General features: G+C 39.3%; 1 protein-coding gene across 1 annotated transcript in view; it reads right to left on the minus strand.

Moving 5' to 3' along the window:
- Nucleotides 1–1,271: 1,271 nt before the first annotated feature.
- The window catches only part of LOC126108776 (plasma membrane calcium-transporting ATPase 2-like), a 532,870-nt gene continuing 508,069 nt past the window's right edge, over nt 1,272–26,072 (minus strand). The window contains exons 19-20 of the mRNA XM_049914127.1: nt 4,097–4,211; nt 1,272–1,341 (exon numbers count right to left, since the gene is read on the minus strand). Of these exons, the coding sequence (XP_049770084.1) occupies nt 1,303–1,341; nt 4,097–4,211 (154 nt within the window). The 3' untranslated portion in view covers nt 1,272–1,302. The remainder of the gene's footprint in view (nt 1,342–4,096; nt 4,212–26,072) is intronic.

Raw genomic sequence — 26,072 nt, forward strand, 5'->3', positions numbered from 1 at the left:
CAATGTTGAGGTTTCACATATACTTCTAGATCTAAATTCTGTGAACCATTTTGAGGTTTATACCAAAGCATAAATTTTATTGTATCACACATCAATGTTACTTGCTGCTCCATTAACGAATCGGGGAGTAGAATACTTGCTTATCCGTGTCTGTGCGGGCTGTTATCTGCCCATCTCTACTGCATAGATACATTGGACGATGGAGAATACTTGTAGTTTCTGCCACAGAAGAGACTTACTTAAGTTTTCCAAAATATTTCTTTTGATATGTATGATGTATTTCTCTAAGTCCCAGAAAGTTACAAGTGTTCAACACTTCTACGAGACGCTCTCATCAGTCAGACAAACAAATGAACAATTATGTTGTTCACTTCGTGTAACTACACTGATAAAACTTGGGACATTGTTCAGGGATATTTTTAAAGTGTTTTTATACAAGGGACCTGTGACCTCAAGAGTAATTGGATCTCGGTTGATTCCTTACCCCCATTTATCTCTCTGTCTGTATTGCACTGAAAATATCTGGATAATAGTGCAACACTTGACAGAATATCCTGTGTGTCTTGTCTAGAACAAACCTGATCCATTAACTTACTGTTGCCCACAGCAATTCCCACTTTTCACTAGACCCTCAAGTCTGATTGGTTCTGTTTAGGGTTTCTTTTTCCAGCTGTGTTAGTTGTTGTGATGCACAGTAGTATGGATAGATTTACTGATGAAGAGTTGGCCACTATGTACTTCCTGTACGGGTTCTCTGAATGTTATGTGTATGCTCTAAGAGGTAAAAGAAAATTATTTAATTTGGTATTGATCTTTACTTTAGTTGTTGCAGTGCACTACTGGTCAATTCATTTTGCCATTTTTGTACCACGGATTTCAGCTGTATCCATGGAAATCACTTTTTGAAGAAACAGTTGTGTAATTCATCCTTCTGTCACATTCCAACCAATAATGCTATAAATACATTTTTTTATCACATGGGGAAACTGAAATGTTATAATTCAACCTAATAACTCAATGTAGCATATGAAAATGGACTAAATTAATTTTTAGGAAAAATAAAAATTACAAGATCCACTTGCAGGGTGTAGGACTTATCAACAGCTTGTGACCATCACAAAACTGTTGTGAAGGTGAACAAAGGATAAGTGAAATAAAATATTGTACTTCCCTCTCACTAAATTAACTTTATAATACATGCCACAGTGCACCACTGTCGCACGAAGGGATACAGCAAAAAATAATATATACTTACAAACAGCAGTGTTGTGCTGCACTGTCCCCATAGCAACAGCATCCACGTCACAGTACTTCCATATGTGAATAGGCACCTACAAGAAACTAGATCCTTCAATGTTAAAATGATTGAATATTACAGGCTTTCTCACTGTTGTAAAGGTATTTGCACAGATACGATGGAAATTGGGGTTAAAATGTGAGTAAATCATAATTACATTATCACTCTTTACTGAGTCACTGGGGACCATAAGTCCCTTGTTCCAGGATGCTCAGAAAATATCCTTGAACAACCTCCAAAATATTACTGGTTGAGATCTGGTACTTCATGTCACAGACAGTATGTTTCGGTACGGATGCGATGCACTTGGCAAGGATCTGCATCCTCCATTTCTGTTTTCAACAATTAAAATAAACAGGCAAGAGTAATGTTGCTCTCAAGAACACAGAATAGAGTCAGCTCTGGCTATATACCTAGCCACCCCCTACCCCTTGTAGCCCCTCACTAACGTCTCTCCCGTCCTCGCTACTCCCCGACCCCTCCCTCTCTTGCCCCGTTAGATACATTTCATAAATCTGACATGTGGGTCGTAAGACACATATTCCATGCACCATTGCTACTACTTACACGGATAATCACATAAGACACTGTTATTTCCAGAATGGTTCAAGATATTGAAACACGTTTAACAGCAGTTTATTCACATATGATTAATTTTTCAGATTTGTAATGTTATAGCTGTGAAAATAATCCTGCATGCAAACACAATGTCCACATATTTAAGACAGTAAGCTGTCATCCTTATTATTACAAGGTTGTTCTAACACATTTTGTGGTTTCATCCTGTTTGAAGTATCTAGAGAAACTGGGCAGCAGACAAGCCAATACAGGTCAGATCAGTCTCTGACTACACTACATAAACAGCCGCACTCCACCGTGGGGAAAATTATGCCCCATCAGTGGAATATATTATGTAAGTGAAATTTTACCTGAGTGAAGCTTTGAATTGTTACTGCAATTCTAAGTTGTCAAATAACTCTGAAACAATACTCAAATTATTTAATTACATGTGTACAGTAAAATAAAATGCAAGATTACTAATGTGAATGTCCAAGCAGAACTTGTTAAATGCCTCTCAAATTGATTCCAATAAAATATTTTCAACAGAAAAAGCCTTGTATGACCTTCCTAAGGAGACCCTGACAGAATTATACAACAAAAATTACCTTTTTGGTTTTTCATGTGACCATGTCAAAGCTGTCCATTGTGTGTACAACAAAATTGCACTTGGGTTGTCAGTGCAAAGACTGATTTGCTGTAGCTCTTCACTTCAGGCTATCCAGTGTACAAAAGCCTCTTCATAGCTGCACAGCTGCTGCATGCTACACCAAAATGAACTTGCTTGCAGTATTCATCCCTTGGTCTTACTCAACAATTCTCCTCCTTTCTCCCCAAACACACTAGTATTAAATTCACAATTTCTCAATTTCTTGTTGCCTCAGGATTACCCTGTAAACTATCCCTTCCTTCAGATGAATAATGGCACAAACTTCTTTTTCATGAATTCCATTTAGTACCTCTTCATTAGTTATTTCATCTATGGATGTAGTACTCCTCAGTGTCCTGTAGCACCAAATTTTAAAAGCTTCTGTTCTCTTCTTGCCTGCACTGTTCATCATCCACATTTCACTTCTGTACGTGGCTACCCTCCAGATAAATACCTTCAGAAAATATTTCTAACACTTCAATGTATATTCAATGTTAACGAATTTTTACTTTTCAGAAATGATTTTCTTGCTATAGCCAGTGTGCATTTTACATCTTGTCTAATTCCATCATTGTAAATTATTTTGCAGCCCAAATAACAAAACTCATTGATTATGTTTAGTGTTTCATTTTCATTATTTCTTGACTTAATTTGACTACATTCCATTATTAATTTTCATCTTATATTGTATTTTCAAGGCACTATTCATTCCATTCCACTGAAGTTCCAAGTATATTGCTGTCTCTGACAGAATTACAATGTCATAAAAAGTTTATGTCTCCTGCCTGAAGTTTAATTCCCTTTCAAAATGTCGCCTTGGTTTCCTTTATTGCTGGTTATATGCACAGATTGAAGAACATGGAGCACATGCCACAGGTAAGGAATATTTGAGTTTAAAGAAAAGAAAGAGTGGAGCAAGGTGGAGGGCAGCTGTACACTGGCAAATAGAATGTGCACCAAATAACCAACAAGAGATCCTGTAATATATACTGCACAGATTGCAAAAAATCAAAGACAACAGGTGGGTCAATTGTCATCCCGGGGCTGGAATGAGCTGTCCTTCCTTTTAAACCTTCCCCAACCCCCCAGAAGAAGGAGCTAATAGTTTCAAAAGCTAATAAATTTTTGTACACTTTCATGGGTGCCTATTGGCGACGCTAAATATTTAGGTAAGTAACATACATTATGAGCTATAATAGTTAGCTAGTACTTAACTTCAACAGGTTAAATATTTAGTACTGCTGATAGACACAAACAAATTTACGAGACAGAAGGTAGAATAGTGTTCAGCATCCTTTCGACATTGTGGTCCTTAGAGCAAAGCACGAGTTCTGATTGTTTTATGGATGTGGAAGGAAACAGACCGTGCCCTTTCAAAGGAACCATCCTGGAATTTGGCTGAAGTGAATTAAGGAAATCACAAGAAACCTGGATTGCCGGATGTGGATTTGAACTGTCATCCTCCCAAATGCGAGTCCCATTTGTTAACCGTTGTGCCACTTCACTTGGTTTGAGGGAGAGACTGGTTCTCCAGTACTTAGAGTTAGGAGATGAAATAATAGCTTCTTCAAAAATTGTAACAGAAAACTTACTTGAGTGCGTATTCTTGAAATCCCTCGAAGCCACAAAACCCGACTCCGAGGAAGCATCGGTTCACTTGGGCTCGGGAGGACCTTACGGTGAGCTTCGTGCCTGTTACGAATCAGCCTGCAAATTTGGTTTATTATTTTCATCAACTGCAGTGCTTTCTGTATTCCAAATATTTCATGCCTTAGAAGTCTGGTTCTGGATGCATTACCAAAGCATAGTAAATGTTCCTCTCACAACCTCAAATACTAAAAATAACTATTTTAAATGATAACAGAGAATGGGTGCTATTCTGAGATTCATAACAGACAGCTGGGATCATAATACCTGGACCTTAGAAGCAAAACTAAACTCAAGTGTAAAAGTTTTTTTTTCATGATAGAAATATTCTATTCAATGGCCCAAACTTAATGGCACAGTAAAGATGGCAGATGAACAGGCCTATTGCAGCAAAGAGCTTAGGTATTATTCTCATCAAGACTCACATTAAAGAATTTTGAAAAGTTAAAAATTACGTATGGGTACCAGAAATAGACATAAATGGAAAAATGGTGGTAAAAATTTCTTGTTGTCTACCTGGGTGACAAATTGAAATAGGCTGTACAGAACTATATTATTAAATGGCTGAAACTGTCACATGGTTCCAGTAGCTGCTTACTTACGTAACAATTTCCTAATGAAACAAAAATTTGATTTTAGGTACTTCATGTAAACTACTGACTGAATTTAAAACTTTAAAATATTATCATAATCTAATCATTAAGATGCATAATCTTACCTTAAAGATCTAAACCAACAACTCAAGAATTAAAGTTAGAAACTGTGTATATGCCTTGAGACAATATAGCTCACAACATGAACATTACTCACAATGTATTCATCCAGTATTTGAGAATGAAAGCACTTAGGGACTTCTGAGAACTTTACATGCAATTTCAAACTTTTTGAAACTTTTCTCTCTGTGCAAGGAAATGAAAGAATAAAAATTTACCACTTACTATATTTTTGCTGTTCATGCACTAAAACTCCAACATCAGGCATAACATTTTAATTTATTACTTATTCACAAACTTAATCTGCAACATATTTTGCAGACAGTATCCACATACATGGTGTAACAAAAAGGTATGGCTAAACTTTCAGGAACATTTCTTATGCACAGAGGAATAAAATGCATTATATGGAAATAATTTATTTCCAGGTTAGAGCTCATTTTCCACTTCTCTTCATAATCAATCATGGGAAACACACAGAAAAACACACAGCAATACATGAAATGTTCCCTTACATGACATGTTCAAATATACTCTTTGTTGTATGTGGCTAGAAAGAACATCAAGTTAGTAAGACTACAGCTGAGCCACTGAGCTTCTTTGGCTGTAAGAATGATCTGTACTACTCAGATCAACTGAGAGAAGATCACTCCCCACGTTTCACTCAGATATGTAAATGATTCTGTTGTGCAACAGACTGAATGATATGAATAGAATGGCCCTTGTAAATGAGTCCCAGGTGTTGGTTCATATAAAAAGCATCATGTTTAGTATTAAAAGGGGGTTCCATCTAACTAATGAATTAAAAGCCTTGGATGACAAAGTATGCTCAATCATGGGCGAGCCCTTACATTTCCGACCAAGTGTTATATTACTGAACCTGATCAAGTTTAGAAGCTATGGACCAAAAGTCACCTGACTGCTTTTCCTCCCCAGTTCTCCTGGGCTGCAATCTAACCTCACCATAGTTAATGAGTTGGAGTGGCAAGTGATTCATAAAGCGGTGTCTATAGCCAGCCACTAGTTGTCACTCATAATGTGATTGACTGACTTTTAGAAAAACACGTGTGTCCTCTACCGTACTTACAATGTAAGAATGTACACTTTTCACTGTCTCCAGGTCTCATTGTCTGCTTCCATTTCTCTATCCAAAGAGAACAAAAATTCTATCTTTCCTCTCTGATCTGCACAAAACCCATGCAAAAGAACACACTATCAATCAGAATGCTCTGTTAAAGACATGGTAGTGAGATATTTTTCTATGACCCAACATCATGTGTTTGTAAGTTATCCAATTAGCTGCCTTCACACGCATGCAATTTTGAGAAAAGTGAACTCCACATTCCCACTTCTCAGATGTGTACTTACATCATTCAGTGGGCTGTTTTCCCACAGCCAAAATTTCTAGAAAATTTACAATTTTTTTTAGAACATCCAATGGTCTTCCTTCTCGCTTTGCAAGAGAGAGAAGTCTTTACTATACAGAGAGTGGCATCAGCCTGTTCCACTTACTCCCCCACATGGGGAGAAGAAAAAATTTTAATATTAAATAGTCACTGGGTTTCTCAAGAGAATAACTCCCAACCAGCCTGGGACCCAATATTTTACTAGGAAAAGTATTACTAGTGAAAATCAACATTCTAGGTGTTCTTTGAGCAGGTGATTTGACTTTTAAAATAATTTATTCTGCTCTGGCCGGTTGCATGACATGGTTCACTAATCTGGATCTTTTTGACAGACCCTAGGACCTCACTCTTTGTGGCTATGTCCAACACAGTCTTGAGCACTAGTGCCACACTGGCGCCAGTCTAGACAATACAGGGCCCTGCAATTGCTACCTGATGGTCAGTATCCCGTCGTTGCTGCTGATCCCAGTGGTTTGGTTCTAAAAAGCTGCACAATAAGTGCATGATATGCAATAATTATCTACTGAGATAAAGAGAAATTAATATTTGTGATAGTGGTTCGATAATTGCAATCCCTAATATCACCCATATTATCAGCATCAGATATTCATCAACTGGTAAAAACATTATAGGGATTTTGATAAAATGGATCAAAACCAATGTTATACCAAATGTATCATTCATACTCATTCCGACTTAAGGCTGGTACCTGTGCTCAAGCATTTATTTCAATTTACACAAAATTAAAGGAAAGTAAATAAAAAAGCTTACATATCCCATTCATTTGCTGAAAGAAAAATCCTTGAAATAGTTGTTAGTTTAACCTCCATATAGTAAATTTGTGTTCCACAACCACTCCCTCTTTTATACTGATGATGGCTCCACAAACCTCTAGGTTTACGCCAACCACTCCCTTAACAATTGACAATAGATCATTTTCATCCACTAGTAGTACAGTTCATCAATCACACTTACAATCACACTGAATGATAAACGACCATTCCAACCCTAACACAAAATAAACAATTAGTCTTAAACTAAACACAGATATTCAAATTCCCAACAAGGGCCAAAACAGTTCATACAGAGAATGACCAACAATAAAGAATCAGCTGACGTTTAAAACAGAAAAAATTAAGAGTTCTTAAAAAGCCAGAAAACTCATTTTTGCAATAGCATTGAACATCTAAATACCTATTATTTATTGTTACTAAATGCTATACAGGTCATTTTAATAAACTGCAGAATATGGGTGCAAATTCTTATACTGAGACTTTATTTTTACCACTGCTCTTAAGGAGGTTCTTTATTTGCAGTAACAGTAATGTAACACAACATATCAGTGAGAGGTAGTGAATAAGAAGAATATCATAGTTTAAGTCTATACAAAACATATGTAAATCAAACCTAATAAAAGGTGGGTGAGGCATACAGATTACAGTTACATTTCTTTACATTTATTTCTAGTACAGTCTGACTGAAAAGAAAACACACACAAATTTAACACTTCATTGACCCATCTCTCATCAAGTGTACTGAGTTTTGGCAGATGCTATTATCCACAAATACAGACACACAAACAGCTGATTGTGATAGTGGGTGGGGTGGGAAACAGTTTGGGCAGGGATGGGGCATAGGACAAGATAGCTTCCCTGACTCATGGCATCAACGTACACTTTATTGAGCAGTTCCAGCGTCATGATCGACCACACCTTGACGGAGCAGTGAGGTGAATCAATGTGGGGTTAGGGATGGCTCTGAGGGCAGCCAACTTTGCTAATGTTTCTCAGGTGCCTGTCAGGACTATGGAGTTTCACTAAGCATAGCCTACACCTAAACATGACTGGGAAAGGAAGATTGGTGCAGCTGATTCATGAACATGTAGGGGGTGGATCTTGGGTCACACATGGTCAAATACCTGTTGTTATAGGTAGAAGTATGTCTTTTTTAGGATAAATCCAGACAACAGGTCCTCCTGCTTAAAGAGTACCTCCAGCAGTTTAAAAAAATACTGAAACTACGGTGTCACCGCCAGACACCACACTTGCTAGGTGGTAGCCTTTAAATCAGCCGCGGTCCGCTAGTATACGATGGACCCGCGTGTCGCCACTATCAGTGATTGCAGACCAAGCGCCGCCACACGGCAGGTCTAGAGAGACTCCCTAGCACTCGCCCCAGTTGTACAACCGACTTTGCTAGCGATGGTTCACTGACAAAATACGCTCTCATTTGCCGAGACGATAGTTAGCATAGCCTTCAGCTACGTAATTTGCTACGACCTAGCAAGGTGCCATGTTTAGTTACTATTGATATTGTGAATAATGTACAGTCAAGAGCGATGTTCACCATTAATGGATTAAAGTTAAGTACTCCACTAGCTACGTCCGTTTTTCTAAATTCTAATTTCCTTGTCCTGTTCCAGACCTCACGCCAGCCTGCGTGAGCTAAAACGCATGCCTTTCGGCTTCCTCTAATAACACGGTGTTGGCTCTCCTGCCAACCCACAACAGAAACAACCACTCACAAGACAGATTTTAACACTTCAACTGTCACACACACCAGATGTCACAAAGAAAAACAAACCATTGCAAAGAGTAACATGGGACATTTCACAGACTTAACAATCCTCTATCAAAATATGCAATCAATAAAAAATTAAAAATACAACTATTAGAATTTGAGCTACAATCTTTGAAGTGCACAGTAGTTTGTGTTACTGAGCACTGGTGTAGAGACACAGAAATCCAACATGTAGTATTATCACTGTATGATATGGCAAACTCTCTCTGCAGAATTGCTTCAAGGGGTGGAAGATCATGCATTTATATCAGAAAAGGAACACAATTCAAATCAAGACATGACCTCAGTACAGTAAGTGGAGACAAACACTTTGAAATATCAGCTATTGAATTAACAGGGCTTGATATCACCAAGAAATTAATCATTTTATGTGTGTATAGATCTCCCAGTGGTAGTGTGGACATTTTTTTTCAATAAATTAACGGAAATTCTACATAAAGTCCCAAGTACAAAGGTCAGCATAATTCTGTGTGGGGACATTATCATTGACACTAATATCATAAATGAATCCAGCACCACCCTCATAAATGTCCTTCAAAGTTTTGGCATGTCCCTATTGGTCAATAGTGCAACAAGGGTTACTACAATGACTTCATCAGTAATTGACCATGTGGCCGAAATAAGAATAGGGAAGAATGTGATATAAGTAAAAAATCTTGGACTATCAGACCATCTCTGTCAAATAGCAACAGTAAAATCAGGCACTGAGTCATTCCCTAAACTACAAGCCTACAAACGACATCCATCAGAAATCAAAATAAAAGATTTTTAAAAAAGAACTAGCAAAACAAAGTTGGGATGAAATGTATAAGGAAACCAATGTGAATAAGAAATTCTCTAAATTCTCCACATTATTTAAACTGAACTTTGAAAAGGCATTTCCAAATGTATGCAGGTCTGTATCAACATCACACAAAAGCAGATGGATAACAGCAGGTATTAAGAAGTCCTCCCAAACACTTAAATACCTCATTTCCATGAAAAAGAGTCGCAATGATCCAGAATTCTTAAATTTCTATCATAGATACAAAAAGATCTACAGGAAGGTGCTGAATGCTGCAAAAAAGTTGTTTAATGGCAAAATAATATATAATGCAGAGAATAAAAGCAAAGCAGTCTCAGATGTTCTAAAAAAGGAAATGGGGAGAGGCAAACAAATGTAGAATAATGTACTGCTAAGGGAGGGAGATAAGGTAATAAATGATCCACAACACTTAGCAAACTATGTAAAAGAGAATTTTTCAAGTATTGCAGAGAAGTTACAGCAAAAATTCCCCAAAACAAACATAACACCTGTAAGTAATGTTGCACTAAATACAATGATGTTACTTCCAACCACAGAGAATGCAGTCAATAAAACTGTTCAAAAACTAAAAAATAAAAATTCAATAGGCTTAGATGAAGTACCAATGTATGTAATAAAACAATGCATAGAGATTATACAAGGCCCCTTAATAAATATAGTAAATGAATCCTTCACATCAGGGACAGTTTCAGAGCAGTTAAAACAGGCAAGAGTTGTACCTTTGCTTAAGAAAGGTAATGCAGAAGACATAGAAAACTACCTGCCCATTTCCCTGCTGTCACCATTCTCAAAAATAATAGAAGCAATTATGAAAGACAGATTAATGAATTACCTGAATAAATACAATCTTTTAAGGAAATCACAGTTTGGTTTCTGAAGTGGCAAAAATACAGAGTTGGCCATAGTAGAATTCACAAAAGTTGTACTTGATGCTCTTGATATAGATGAGTGTGACACAGGCATATTTTTGGATCTTTCTAAGGCCTTTGATACAGTCGACTATCAGGTTCTATTAAATAAGTTAGAAGCATTAGGAATAAGATGGGTAACTAATGACTGGTTTCGATCATACCTATCAGATAGGGGACAACAGGTAGAGATAACACTTACTTCAAATACATCTAAACATTTAGTAAAACACTTACCAGAACCAAAATATATTAATATAGGGGTTCTGCAAGGTAGCATACTAGGACCACTACTATTCCTGATATACATCAATGACTTTCCCAGTAGTGTAACTCATGGTGAAAAAATTCTCTTTGCTGATGACAGTAATATTATAGTCACTGAGAAAACAAGAGAACTCCTTGCAGATAAAGCAAATGAAACTCTCAAGGAAGTTTACAATTGGTCAATAAGCAATAAAGTGACATTGAACATAAATAAAACTAATGCCATGAATTTCAGTTTGAAGAGGGAAAATGACAATGTTAAATTAAATATAGATGGCACCTCTATAGACTGTGTAACAAATGAAAAATTTCTAGGAATGAATGTTGATTCTCAGTTGAAGTGGTGTGAACACACAAAGGTACTTGCAAACAGAATATCATCAGCAGGTTATGCCCCTAGACTCCTAACATCAGTGTGTAACTATTCATATGTACACTTAATTCTCAGATATGGCATTCTGTTTTGGGGAACAAATGCATAAAACATGAACATAATTTTCAAACTCCAGAAAACAGCCATAAGAATAATAACTAATAATAGTAGTCGAGCTCATTGTAGAGATCTGTTCAAAACACTGGGGATTTTAACTGCACCGTGCAAATACATTTATCAGTCAGTTGTATACATCAAAAATAACATTTGTAATTACTGCACAAACAGCTCTGTCCATGACCATGGAACAAGAGCTAGACTCAACTTACATTTACCAAGAAAAAATAAACAAAAAACTCAAAACAGCATTTTCTACGAAGGAATAAAACTGCACAATAAATTATCAAATGAGATTAAAGAAATTGCAAAAATACACCTATTTAAAAAGTCAGCTAAAAAGTACTTGTTATGCAATACATTTTATACATGGAAGGATTACTTAGATAAAACACATTCCGGGTTTGGTAAAATCGTTGAAATGGCTCTGAGCACTATGGGACTCAACATCTGAGGTCATAAGTCCCCTAGAACTTAGAACTACTTAAACGTAACTAACCTAAGGACATCACACACATCCATGCCCAAGGCAGGATTCGAACCTGCGACCGCAGCGGTACTGTGGTTCCAGACTGAAGTGCCTACAACTGCTCGACCAACCCAGCTGGCGGTTTGGTAAAAAAAGTTATACAAATAAATAATAATAAAGATAATAAAATATCCAACATTCTTCATAACACTATGTGTTTATTTCCTTTTCTATAAATACTTACCAAACACTGACACCTCTTTCTCTTTCTGAGCTCAACATCTCACTCATTATAGAGGGATGCTGGCTCAGTTTTTCACGATAGCAAATGGTAAGTTTTGGTACAGAAAATGGCCCAGAGATCACCAGTGTATGTGTGTGTGTGTTTGTGTGTGTAGTGAGTGAAGTGTTATGAAACAATGTGTGTGTAATGTGTGCAGAGACTGATAGTGAGATATGAGTGAACAGTGTGGCATTACATTATTTAATAAGTTACTTGTAAAAAAAAGTATTGTATACCAGCAGTAAATCTAATGATTGTCTCTAACTAGAAGTCTATAAATGTATGTGTATATGAATTAGCTTATTTTAAATTGGCCTACACTTGTAAATACTTTGACATGTCCTATATCCTTGTAAAAAGAGATCTAGGGATGAGTAAAGCTACTACTACCACAGATTAACATCTTCTAGCATCACTTCTGCAGTGCCATGGATTCAGCATCATCAAGCCGAAATCTCAGACAAGTCTCTGAGGGTGTGTCCAGCCAAGTGCCTCATCGCCGTGTTTGCATGAGGGATCAGAGTAGTTGGCACAATGACTGAAGCAGAAAAAGGAGGCTTATGTGGCCACTTTCATTGTTAGTGGTCTGGAGTTGGTAGTTTTCAATAAGGGAAAGACAAATGTGGGGTACAGCGCTACTATGTGTGGTAGATCATCCCAGATGGCATCATCAAATGAGGATTGGGGTTTAACAACTTGTCGACACTGAGGTTCAGATGAAGAAATGCTTCTGCAATAGTTTACTCATCAGTGAGAGGCACATGGTTCTTATTAAGAGAAACAAAAGGACAATCACTTGTGGGGTAGCATTACTAGACATGGTAAATTGACCAGTGTGCTCTACTTGGAAATGCAAGACACTTGAGTAATTCTTGAGATTGCAATTGTCCACCTTGTTGATAGGCTAACATGCCTGCTCTCTGTGAATGTGGGAGGTTAGGGCAAGCAACCTCACACTGCTCTGACACGTGCCACAGTGTGTCTCCAAAGACTATCAATTCCATGGGCATGGCCCGCTGGAACTTGCATGACGACCCAGTCCAGAAGAGATGTCATGTTACACCAGTAGTGTGCCGGTCAGCATGTTTCTGGCCCCCAACGGGTACATCGGAGAGTTAGCACCTCCTCCTTGAGACCAGTCATTCAGGTGCTGTTGTCCTTTCACCTAATCCCCTCGTGAAAGCGAGAGTCGAGGCTGCCAAAATCCTAGTGTGACCAAGTTCTCTCTCTCTTTGTGTGTGTAATCAGTGCTGGATCTACCCTCGATTGTAGAGTGGCACCCTCCTGTTCTGGGTACCACAATCACCAGTGTATGTGTTACTTTGTGTTTCACCATTTACAAAGAACTTATCATAACAATCACTAATATTGTTTTATGTAATACTTAACATATAAAATGAGATAAAAACTTCCTATAGAGCCACACTGAATGAAACTGTTATACCAACTTAGCAAAATTATTGACAGTTCAAATATAACTATTAAATATGAAAATAAAATTCTGCCTGGCAGAGGTTAGCCTGCACTGTAAAACAGTCCTGACATTAAGCACATATACACCCACATAAGAAATAATTACTAAACAGTAGAAAGAGAAGTAGATTCAGATGTTTTGCCTGTTTATATTTTAATTCTACTTGTGGAACTTGTAATGTGCCAAAATAATTTTGTGCTTTGTGTTACAGGTCATGCGTTGCCTCAACTCATTATACATTGAATTACAGCCAACTGTAAATCTAAAAGGTATGGATATGATAGCTTAGTGTACAATGATGTTATATGTGTTGTATGTGCAAGAGTGTTCAATAAGTTATGAAACACTTTTTTCTCTGTCAGTTTTGGGTGAAAAAATGGGGAATTTTTTGTGGGACATCATGGAAAATTCCTGCTTCAATTCCCCTAGTTTCACACAGTTCTGATGGATTGCAGCACTACATGTAGCCTTTAAAATGGTGTCCATAATGGAGGTGCATTCCAAGCAGAAAGCTGTAATTGAGATTCTTTTGGCAGAAAACCAGAGTGTCACAGACACTCATAGGTGCTTGCAGGATGTCTATGGAAACCTGGAAATGAAGAAAAGTACAGCTAGTCATTAAGGGAGGCATCTATCATCATTGCCACAAGGCCACGCAGGCCTATCTGATCTCCTGCATGCTGGCTGACCCTCAGGAAATTGAAGAAATGACTTCAGCGAGTTCAGTGTCACTTAAATGCAAATGAACTCCTTCTCCACGAGAATGCAAGGCTTCACACAAGTCTGTGGATCAAAAAGGACAAAACTTCAGTGGAGTGTTCTTTCTAATCCACCCTACAGCTCGGATCTCATACCTTCCAACTTCTATTTGTTTGGCCCAATGAAAGACACATTCCACAGGAAGCAATATTGGATGACAGGGAGGTTATCAATGCTGCAAGATGTCAGCTTTGATGCGACCTTGTTGTGATGGTGACAGATGTCTTGCCCAATGACTCAATGTGCTTTTGCTCATTGCCAGGTCTCAATAGACATCTTGCAAGCACCTGTGAATGTCTGTGATGCTCTGGTTTTCTGCCAAAAGAAAGCATACAGGCATTCAGGCCATCCCAGCAACGAGGCATTAGGCTGTCACATTGAATGGACATGATGTTAAAAATATGGTTTTTAGACAAAAGAGTGGGGCATAATATGGTGCATTGGAATCCTGAATAAAACCAATCTGCTTTGAGAAAAAAGGTGTTGTATTACTTATTGAATGCATGTTGTATTTGGTTGTAACGAGAGAAAGATTCAAGAGGCAGCAAGAAGCTTCTGTTTCTGGTGGTGCCTGAATGCTCTCATACCAACATAACAGACAGCAAAGATGAAGTACAGTTGGATGGACTTGGCCACTATTGCACATCACAGCAACTGCATTTAATAATCTATACATTATTAAAAGTGGCCCAATGCAGTTCATTTATTTGTGTTAATGGCTCCAACATGATTTTATATTGTTGTAATGGCAGAGCAGTTGTGGACAGAAATGAGTATGGAAGTTATATGAGTACATATCACTCTGTACAGGATCAACTTGTAAGGACACTGTTTCAGAAAGCTCAACCTGGATGTTGAATTATTGATGGTATTCGTGCAAAAGTCAACATAAATAGTGAGTTCAGTGAAGTTTCACTGTGGTTCTGTAGAGTAACTTGTGTGACAAAGCTCATCAGAAAGGGAGAAAATTCAGATTAGGTCTTGTGCAGCTTTGGAGAGCTACTCAGGCATACTTATTTGGTTTGTATCCAAAAGTCATTTTATCAAGAGCTGCCAAAGGTGGTGTGGAAAATATGATTGGTAGTTATTTGGAGTTGGCTTGGTTTCAGATTCTGTTCCAGTTTTCAAAACTAGTGTACTGTTGCAAATGTTCTTGTAGGGAGAGCTGTTTTGATTTACTGGTGATTGTGGTATATGGACTGGACCTATTTGACTGTGTGATACTGCTTGGTTAACCCATGAGCCTTATTGTAGCACTGTCCGTGTGGGCGAGAGAGTTTGTGTGCTCCAAGGAAGCTGAGAGCTATATCGGTGGTAGCGTAGCTACTGGCAGGTCCAACCTAGCTGAGCAGGTCTCAGCAGAGGAGCCAGACAAAGTGTGCCTCACAACGACTCGTCATATATCCTATATCCTATATATTCTATTCCCTACCCTCTCCTCAGTTACCATTCCTTTTCTGTCTCTAATTACCTTAACACACCACTACCTTGTGGTTGGTCTCAGGAGGGATGAAGGCTAAGGGAGAAAACCCTGAAAGAAATTCTGGAGTGGGGCCCCAAAGGCGGTAGGAAGGCGCACTATGTCCCCTTCCGGCAGCTCCTGCAACCGAAGTGATACCAGACGTATTAGCTTGCCTTTCCTCTGGATATTATCATTTATGTCGAGAGGGAGACTGTGATGATTGGGCAACTCATGAGTCTTCATATTTATTGCTCAGGTTTGTAGCATCCTGGAGAGGACACTTCAGTGACGTCCAAGGACTTCGGCACAATACGGGAAGAGGCAGTTACCGGTTATAAGCTCTGTCTGATTGGCGTAAGACTCGAGTGCCAGGGGCCACTTCTGATGGTGGGAGAGATCATTGCATCTCATTGGACAGCTACCGTCCGCCTCAAGCTGGGCAGCCCCCAGCCAATAAGGTGCTGCCCCACCACTATCCACCTGCTTCATGGGGCATGTGGAGCTTAGAAGTAATCTTTCACAAGCAGGTTGATATAGTACACGTACCAACAACAAAAATGAAATAATAAGGAAATCACTATTTCGTATTGCCACCTGGAATGTTAGAACCATGTGTCCAAGGTACATTGACGATGCCCAAGAGGTTGATTTCATCCGTAAGACTGCCGTAATTGACAGAGAGCTCCATCATTTGAATGTTTACATCCCGGGACTGAAGGAGATGCGGCTTCCAGATGTGGGCTCTATCAGGGAGGATAATTACACATTCTTCTGGCAGGGGAAGTCTCAAGACAAGCCAAGACTTCATGGTGTAGGATTTGCTGTTAAAAACACCCTCCTGGACTGTACTGTGCCACCGTCCAGTGGAACAGAGCGAATTATTGCTTTCAAAATATGCTCCTCAAGTGGCACTGTCAACATCCTAAATGTGTACGCTCACACCTTATCATCCAGCATGAAAGAGAAAGATCTGTTTTATGATTTACTCAGTGACAGAATAGCCAAGGTACCTAGCACTGAGACACTGTATATTCTAGGGGACTTTAATGCTAGAGTTGGATCAGATAATGACATATGGCCGAATTGCCTGGGACATCATGGGGTGGGAAAAATGAATGAAAATGGCCAGACACTGCTTGAAGTTTGCTGCTTTTATGGACTCTGTATTACAAACACATATTTCCAGCTTAAGGATCAGCACAAGTTGTCTTGGAGACACCCGCGCTCTCATCACTGGCATCAACTTGACTTAGTTATAGCTAGGTGTACTGGTCTCAAAAATGTGCTACTGACATGAAGTTATCATAGTGCTGATTGCAACATTGGCCACGCCCTGGTGGTGTGCACATTGAGGCTCACTCCTAAGAAATGTCACCACGCTAAACTGAGAGGTCATCCCCGTATCAACACAGATCATGTTCATGACACACAAAGAAAGCAGGATTTTGCCAGTAATTTTGAAAGTGCTTTCCCAGGAAACATGCAAGCAGAAAGGAATGTTGATAAGAAATGGGCAAAACACTCGGGTGCAATCTACAACTCAGCAGTATTGGCCTATGGAATAAAAGGAAAAAGAAATAAGGACTGGTACAAGCAAAATTTCGAAGAAATGGAACCAGTCACTGAGGCTAAATGGAAAGCCCTGCTTGCTTACAAAAGAAACCCAAATGAAAGAACTTGAGATGACCTATGAAAAGCAAAGAACAGGGCACAGCAAACATCCAGGAGATGCGCAAATGACTACTGGCTGAATTTATGTGTAGGTATACAGAAAGTGACTGATTCTGGGGATGCTAAGGCAATGTACGATGGTATCAAGAAAGCAATTGGACCAACTGTCAGAAAAACAGCTCCTCTGAAGTCCAAGATGGGTGAAATCATTACTGATGAAGGCAAACAAATGGAATGCTGGGTTGAACACTACCTCGAGTTGTATGCAGTCGAGAATGAAGTTAGCAAGGATGCATGTGACGCCATCAAACAAATGCCAGTTATAGAAGAACCAGATGCAATGCCTACTATGGAAGAACTTAGTAGAGAAATAGATTCTCTTGCTAACGGAAAGGCCCCAGGTGAAGATGGGATCCCTGCAGAGGTTATTAAGTATAACAAGTCTGTTCTTCTCAAACATTTATATTCACTTATCACAACCTGCTGGGAAGAAGGTTATGTCCCGATGAGTATGCGGAATTCGAGGATAGTTACCCTATATAAACAGAAAGGGAACAGAAGTGACTGTAACAATTACCGAGACATTTCATTACTAAGTGTAGCTGGGAAAGCTTATGCAAGAGTCATCCTAATGCGATTACAAATCTTAGCTTCCTGAATCTACCCAGAATCTCAGTGTGGCTTCAGGCCCGGCTGATCAACCGTAGATATGATCTTCTCCTTAAGACAGCTACAAGAGAAATGTCGTGAGCAGCAGAGGCCACTTTATATTGCTTTCATTGACCTTGTTAAAGTGTTTGATTTAGTAAGCAGAAATGGGCTTTTCAGACTGTTGCTATGGTTGGATGCCCACCTAAACTACTACAGATAATTGTCTCTTTCCATGAGAAAACACAAGCAACAATCTGCTTCAACGGTAATACATCAGAAGCATTCCCTGTTAATAGCGGTGTGAAACAGGGGTGTGTGTTAGCTCCTACATTATTTGGGATTTTCTTTTCCCTTCTGCTCAGATTTGCCTTTGAAGACTGTGAGGAGGGAGTGTATCTACATACAAGGTCTGATGGAAAACTTTTCAACATTGCTCGCCTCAAGGCCAAGACCAAAGTAAATACAGTTGTTATCCATGAGTTGTTATATGCGGACAATGTAGCTCTTGTAGCGAACACAGACGATGAGCTGCAGTATATAATCAACAAATTGTCAAATGCCTGTGAAAAATTTGGGCTACTCATCAGCCTTCAAAAGACTAAGATCATGGTGCAGAGCACTACCAACCTTCCATTCATCAGCATTGATGGCAATCCTCTCCAGGTAGTTGATGACTACCTACTTGGGATCCACAATATGTAGTAACTTGTCCATGGACGCTGAAATTACTAACAGAATCGCAAAGGCGTCATCTGTCATGGCTAGATTGAAAAACAGAGTATGGAACAATGGACTGCTTACCACAAAAACTAAATTAAAAGTCTACAATGCTTGTGTTATAAGCACCCTTCTCTATAGCTGTGAGACACGGACAACTCTTTCTAGGCACAAATCTCGACTCTACAGCTTCCATCTCTGCTGTCTCCGGAAGATCCTTCAGATCTCTTGGAGAGATAGAGTACCCAACACTGAAGTCTTTCATCGTGCAAGCACAACCAGCATCTTTGCACTCCTGAGTCATCGACGTCTAAGATGGTTGGGACATGTCAGGCACACGGATTCTGAACGGATACTGAAACAACTGCTGTACGGAGAACTTCAGGAGGGTGTGAGGCCAGTGGGACGACCACATCTTCATTTCAAGGATGTCTGCAAGAGAGACCTGACCGAGACCAGAATCAATCCAAGTCACTGGGAAAGCATTGCAGATGACCGTGTCAAGTGGCGAGTAACTGTGCGCGACGGCGTCTCAGAGGACGAACACACACAGGAACAAATCAGGAAGAGGATAAAGTGAAGAGACAGAGTGGCTTCTGTTCGAAGTCCCTCAAATTTCACATGTCCAAACTGCAGTAGGGACTGCCACTCTCGAATGGGACTTTTTAGGCACAGCAGACGCTGCAGACTCTGAACCAAGCGTGCTACACCATCATCCCTCAAGGATGGACGGATGCCATTATAACCCACTAGCAATCAAGATCTAAGCCCATCAGTTAGTTAATATTGGGCCTGAAGGAACCATTTATTGGCATGAAGAATAGTGTAAACACTCACTTGGAAAATATTTGGAGTGAGTGTCTATATAAAATAAACAACTGGATAAAAGTATTGTAGAGTAGATGCCAATGGCTGAAGAGGCTTAGCTTCGATAAATCCTGTTTCATTTAGAGTCAAAGTGGTAATGGCAAATTGGTATTTATTTTTTTAATTTTTATGTGATTAACAGGTCAACTCAGTGACAGATTTGATGGAACATGGGCATTCGTGCACAATTGTGTATTATATGCAAGAGGCTATTTTTGAATAAACTGCACTTGAGGTGGAAGTTTAAAAAAGAAAATTAAGAGTCTCAGTTTGTTATTTTACAAGTTGTAAATAGCCTTTTGGTCCCCGTATTTGACCCCTACTTCCTTCAGAATTTCAAGAGAGTATTCCAGTCAACAACATCAAAAGTTTTCTCTAAGTCTACAAATGCTGTAAACGAAGGTTTACCTTTCCTTAACCCAGCTTCTAAAATAAATTGAAGGTTTAGTATTGTCTTGTGTGTTCCTACAATTCTCTGGAATCCAAACTGTCTTCCCTGAGGTTGGCTTCTACCTGTTTCTTCATTCTTCTGTGAAGAATTGATGTTAGTATCGTGTGACCATGGCTTATTCAACTGATAGTAGGTAATACTCGTACCTATCAGCACCTGCTTTCTTTGGAATTGGAACAATTACATTCCTCTTGAAGTCTGATACATCTTGCACATCAGATTGAAGATTTTTGTCATGGCTGGATTTCTCAATGCTGTCAGTAGTTCTGACAGAATGTCGTCTACTCCCACAGCCTAGTTTCAGTTTAGGTCTTTCAATGCTCTGTCAAATTGTTCTTGCAGTATCATATCTATCCTCTCCTCTTCATCTACATCCACTTCCCATTCTATAATATTGTCTTCAAGTTCATCTCTCTTGTATAGGCCTTCTATATACGCCTTCCGTCTTTCGGCTCTTCCTTCTTTGCTTAGGGCTGGTTTACTGTCTAAGCTCTTGATATTGATTCAGCTGCTTCTCTGTCCTCCAAAGACCTCTTTAATTTTCCTGTAGGAGCATCTGTCTTTCCAATAGTGATATATGCTTCTAAATGCTAACTTCTGTCCTTCACCCATTCCTCCTTAGCCATTTCGCACTTCCTGTCACTCTTAACTTTTAGATATTTGTATTCACTTTCACCAGCCTCATTTGTAGCATTTTTGTAATTTCTCCTATCATCAGTTAAATTCAATATCTCTTGTGCTATCTTTTTACTTATTTGATTCTTTGCTGCCTTCACTATTTCACCTCTCAAAGCCACTCATTTGCCTTATACTGTATCTCTTTCTCCTGCTCTTGTCAAGCAATGCCTAATACTCCCTCTGAAACACTCTATGACCTCTCGTCCTTCAACCTACCCATGCCCCACCTCCTCAATTTCCTACCTTTATGCAGTTTCTTCAGTTTTAATCTACAGTTCATAATGAATAAAATGTGGTCAGAGTTTATCTCTGCTCCTGAAAATGTTTCACAATTCGAGATCTGATTCTAAGATCTTTGCCTTACCATTATTCAGCCAATCGGAAACTTTCCAGTGTCTCCAGGTACCTTCCACATATACAGCCTTCTTTTATTATTCTTAAAAACAATTGTTAGCAATGATTAAATTATGCTCTGTTCAAAATTCCACAAGGCAACGTCCTCTTTCATTTGTTTCCCAAGTCCATATTTACCTATTATTTTCCCTTTTCTTCCTTTTCCTACTATCAAATTCCAGTCCACCATCACAACTGAATTGTCATCTCCCTTAACTATCTGAATAACGTCTTTTATCTGATCATACATTTCTCCAATCTCCTCATCATCTGTGGAGCTACTTGGCATATAAACTTGCACTATGGTGGTGTGTGTGCGACTCATGACTACCTTACAATCTTAGCTAAAATAACGCATTTACTATGTATGCTGTTCATAGTAGCTTATCAATGTTCCTATTTTCTCATTCATTATTAAACTCCAGCATTATCTATTGCTTACAAATAACACAAATCCCCTCTTACTCTGAGCTCCTAAAGAAAAAAAAAAAAGAAAGGGTAAAATTTCTGTGCTACCATAATACATAATATACATTTACATCTATACGGTCAACACAAATTCAGAAATACACTCCTTACTCCACTCAACAACCAAACATTTCATACACATGGAATTTATATAGTGTCTCATCAACCTCTATCATTAATCACATCCACCTTTAGCATCGAGGGAAATAATGTGACTATTCAAAAGGAAACCTACATGCTACAACACAATTATAAACATTATATTGGCATGCTTTTGGTGACCTCTCCATTGACTTCCTCTGTTATTACCATGTCTAGCATCATGTGACGCAAGACACACGGACTAATACTGTGTTTCGCTGTTTCCTTAGATTAATAAGAGAAACCCAATTGTCCTTTTGACAATGTCTGACCAATTTCATTTCAAATCTAACAGGACACATCAATTCACCACATGAATTTCTCTGGAAAAAATGTATGTTAGACCTCTGTATCCCATATGTTACAAAATAAAATACTTTCATTTTATGTTAGTCTTTGTAAATGGTACAGTCCTTTCTAAATGGGTATTTTGTAAACAACTCTTAAAAGAGTAGAGAACTAAAAAAAGTATAACTTGTACATGAATCATTTTGCATAGAGCTTTGTGTTTGGTTTGAACTTTTTGTTAGATACAATGTTAGTGAAGAAATGCAGGGTGAGGTGTGTGGACTATGAAAAAAGACATGAGAAAGTGGTACTTAAGAATAGTGAAAAACATTTCACAAAAGAATTTGGACATGCCCACTGTGGGCATCCATTGCGAGATGACACGCTTAATATTGCTCTGGAATATTACCTACATGATGACAAAGACTGCAGCAAGTAAAGTCCTTACCAAGCTGATGTTATCTGTGTTACTGAAAATGGTGAAAAAGTTAAAAGATACCTGACAAGGTTAGTAAGAGAAGCATATCTACTAATGAAAAAGGAGAACACAAATTTAAAAACTGGTCTCACAAAATGCTACTCCTTATGACCAAAATGGGTAAAATACCAGCCAGTGAAGGAAACATGCCCATGTATTTACTGCTCTGATTTAAAACTTACTTGTTTCACCTTAGGAATATGGCAGCAAGAGAGGGGAAGAAAACCAATGTGCACTCCGTGTGCATACCGGGGGAGTCATTCCAGATGTGGAAAGGGTCCTTCTGGATGCCATGAAGGGTACAGGGTGGTCACTCATGTTGGCAACAGTGACGTGTGTCGCTACGGATCAGAGGAAATCCTCTCTGCCCTCCGGTGGCTATCTGATTTGGTGAAGACTGCCAGTCTCGCTAGTGGGATGAAAGCAGAGCTCACCATCTGCAGCATCGTCGACAGGACTGACTGCGGACCTTTGGTACAGAGCCGAGTGGAGGGTCTGAATCAGAGGCCGAGACAGTTCTGCAACCATGTGGTCTGCAGATTCCTCGACTTGCACCATAGGGTGGTGGGGTTTTGGATTCTGCTGGATAGGTCCACTACACACAGCAGGCGGCTACATGGGTAGCAGGGGTTGTGTGGTGGTTTTTTAGGTTAGATGGCCTCAGGCAGGTACAGAAAGGGCAACAGCCTCAAAGGGTGTGGGGCAAAGTCAGGACATGTGGGGACCAAGCAGCAATCAGTATTGTAATAGTAAACTGTCGAAGCTGCATTGGTAAAGTACCGGAACTTCAAGTGCTGATAGAAAGCACCGAAGCTGAAATCATTATAGGTACGGAAAGCTGGCCGAAGCCAGAGATAAATTCTGCCGAAATTTTTACAAAGGCACAGACGATGTTTAGAAAGGATAGATTGCATGCAACCAGTGGTGGCGTGTTTGTCACTGTCAGTAGTAGTTTATCCAGTAGTGAAGTAGAAGTGGATAGTTCCTGTGAATTATTATGGGTGGAGGTTACACTCAACAACCGAGCTAGGTTAATAGTTGGCTTCTTTTACCGACCTCCCGAATCAGCAGCATTAGTGGCAGAACAACTGAGAGAAAATCTGGAATACATTTCACATAAATTTTCTCAGCATGTTATAGTCTTAGGTGGAGATTTCAATTTACCAGATATAGACTGGGACACTCAGATGTTAGGGACAGAGCATCGAGAGACATTATACTGAGTGCACTGTCCGAAAATTACCTCGAGCAATTGAACAGAGAACCGACTCGTGGAGATAACATCTTGGACCTACTGATAACAAACAGACCAAAACTTTTTGACTCCGTAAGCACAGAACAGGGAATCAGTGATCATAAGGCCATTGCAGCATCCCTGAATATGGAAGTAAATAGGAATATAAAAAAAGGGAGGAGGGTTTATCTATTTAGCAAGAATAATAGAACGCTGATTTCAGACTACCTAACAGATCAAAATGAAAATTTCTGTTCCGACACTGACAATGTTGAGTGTTTATGGAAAAAGTTCAAGGCAATCTTAAAATGTGTTTTAGACAGGTACGTGCCGAGTAAAACTGTGAGGGATGGGAAAAACCCAACGTGGTTCAACAACAAGGTTAGGAAACTACTGCGAAAGTAAAGAGATCTTCACTGCAAGTTTAAATGCAGCCAAAATCTTTCAGACAAACAGAAGCTAAATGATGTCAAAGTTAGCATAAGGAGGACTATGCATGAAGCGTTCAGTGAATTCGAAAGTAAAATTCTATGTACCGACTAAATCAGTAAGTGGCTCGAAACAGCATATCCAGACACTCTGGGATGATGATGGCATTGAAACAGAGGATGACAAGCGTAAAGCTGAAATACTAAACACCTTTTACCAAAGCTGTTTCACAGAGGAAGACCGCATTGCAGTTCCTTCTCTAAATCCTTGCACAAATGAAAAAATGGCTGACATTGAAATAAGTGTCCAAGGAATAGAAAAGCAACTGAAATCACTCAACAGAGGAAAGTCCACTGGACCTGATGGGATACCAATTCGATTCTACACAGAGTACGCGAATAAACTTGCCCCCCTTCTAACAGCCGTATACCGCAAGTCTCTATAGAAGGTCCCAAATGATTGGAAAAGAGCACAGGTAGTCCCAGTCTTCAAGAAGGGTCGTTGAGCAGATGCGCAAAACTATAGACCTATATCTCTGACATCGATCTGTTGTAGAATTTTAGAACATGTTTTTTGCTCATGTATCATGTCATTTCTGGAAACCCAGAATCTACTCTGTAGGAATCAACATGGATTCCAGAAACAGTGATTGTGTGAGACCCAACTCACTTTATTTGTTCATGAGACACAGAAAATATTAGACACAGGCTCCCAGGTAGATGCCATTTTCCTTGACATCCGGAAGGCATTCGATACAGTTCCGCACTGTCGCCTGATAAACAAAGTAAGAGCCTACGGAATTTCGGACCAGGTATGTGGCTGGATTGAAGAGTTTTTAGCAACAGATCACGGCATGTTGTTCTCAATGGAAAGACATCTACAGACGTTAAAGTAACCTCTGGCATGCCACAGGGGAGTGTTATGGGACCATTGCTTTTCATAATATATATAAATGACCTAGTAGATAGTGTCGGAAGTTCCATGCGGCTTTCGCAGATGATGCTGTAGTACACAGAGAAGTTGCAGCATTAGAAAATTGCAGCAAAATGCAGGAAGATTTGCAGCGGATAGGCACTTGGTGCAGGGAGTGGCAACTCACCCTTAACATAGACAAATGTAATGTATTGCGAATACATAGAAAGAAGGATCCTTTATTGTATGATTATATGATAGCGGAACAAACACTGGTAGCAGTAACTTCTGTAAAATATCTGGGAGTTGCGTACGGAACGGTTTGAAGTGGAATGATCATATAAAATTAATTGTTGGTAAGGCGGGTGCCAGGTTGAGATTCATTGGGAGAGTTCTTAGAAAATGTTGTCCATCAACAAAGGAGGTAGCTTACAAAACACTCGTTTGACCTATACTTGAGTATTGCTCATCAGTGTGGGATCCATACCAGGTCAGGTTGACGGAGGAGATAGAGAAGATCCAAAGAAGAGCGGTGCTTTTCGTCACAGGGTTATCTGGTAAGCGTGATAGCGTTACGGAGATGTTTAGCAAACTCAAGTGGCGGACTCTGCAAGAGAGGCACTCTGCATCACGGTGTAACTTGCTGCCGAGGTTTCAAGAGGGTGCGTTTCTGAATTAGGTATCGAATATATTGCGTCCCCCTACTTATACCTCCCGAGGAGATCACAAATGTAAAATTAGAGAGATTGGAGTGCACATGGAGGCTTTCTGGCAGTCGTTCTTCCTGCGAACCATACGTGACTGGAACAGGAAAGGGAGGTCATGACAGTGGCACGTAAAGTGCCCTCCGCCACACACTGTTGGGTGGCTTGCGGAGTATAAATGTACATGTAGATGTATGTTGTAGCGTAAGGAAGTACACAGAGA

The sequence above is a fragment of the Schistocerca cancellata genome, chromosome 11 (assembly GCF_023864275.1).
Source record: "Schistocerca cancellata isolate TAMUIC-IGC-003103 chromosome 11, iqSchCanc2.1, whole genome shotgun sequence".
NCBI lineage: Eukaryota > Metazoa > Arthropoda > Insecta > Orthoptera > Acrididae > Schistocerca > Schistocerca cancellata.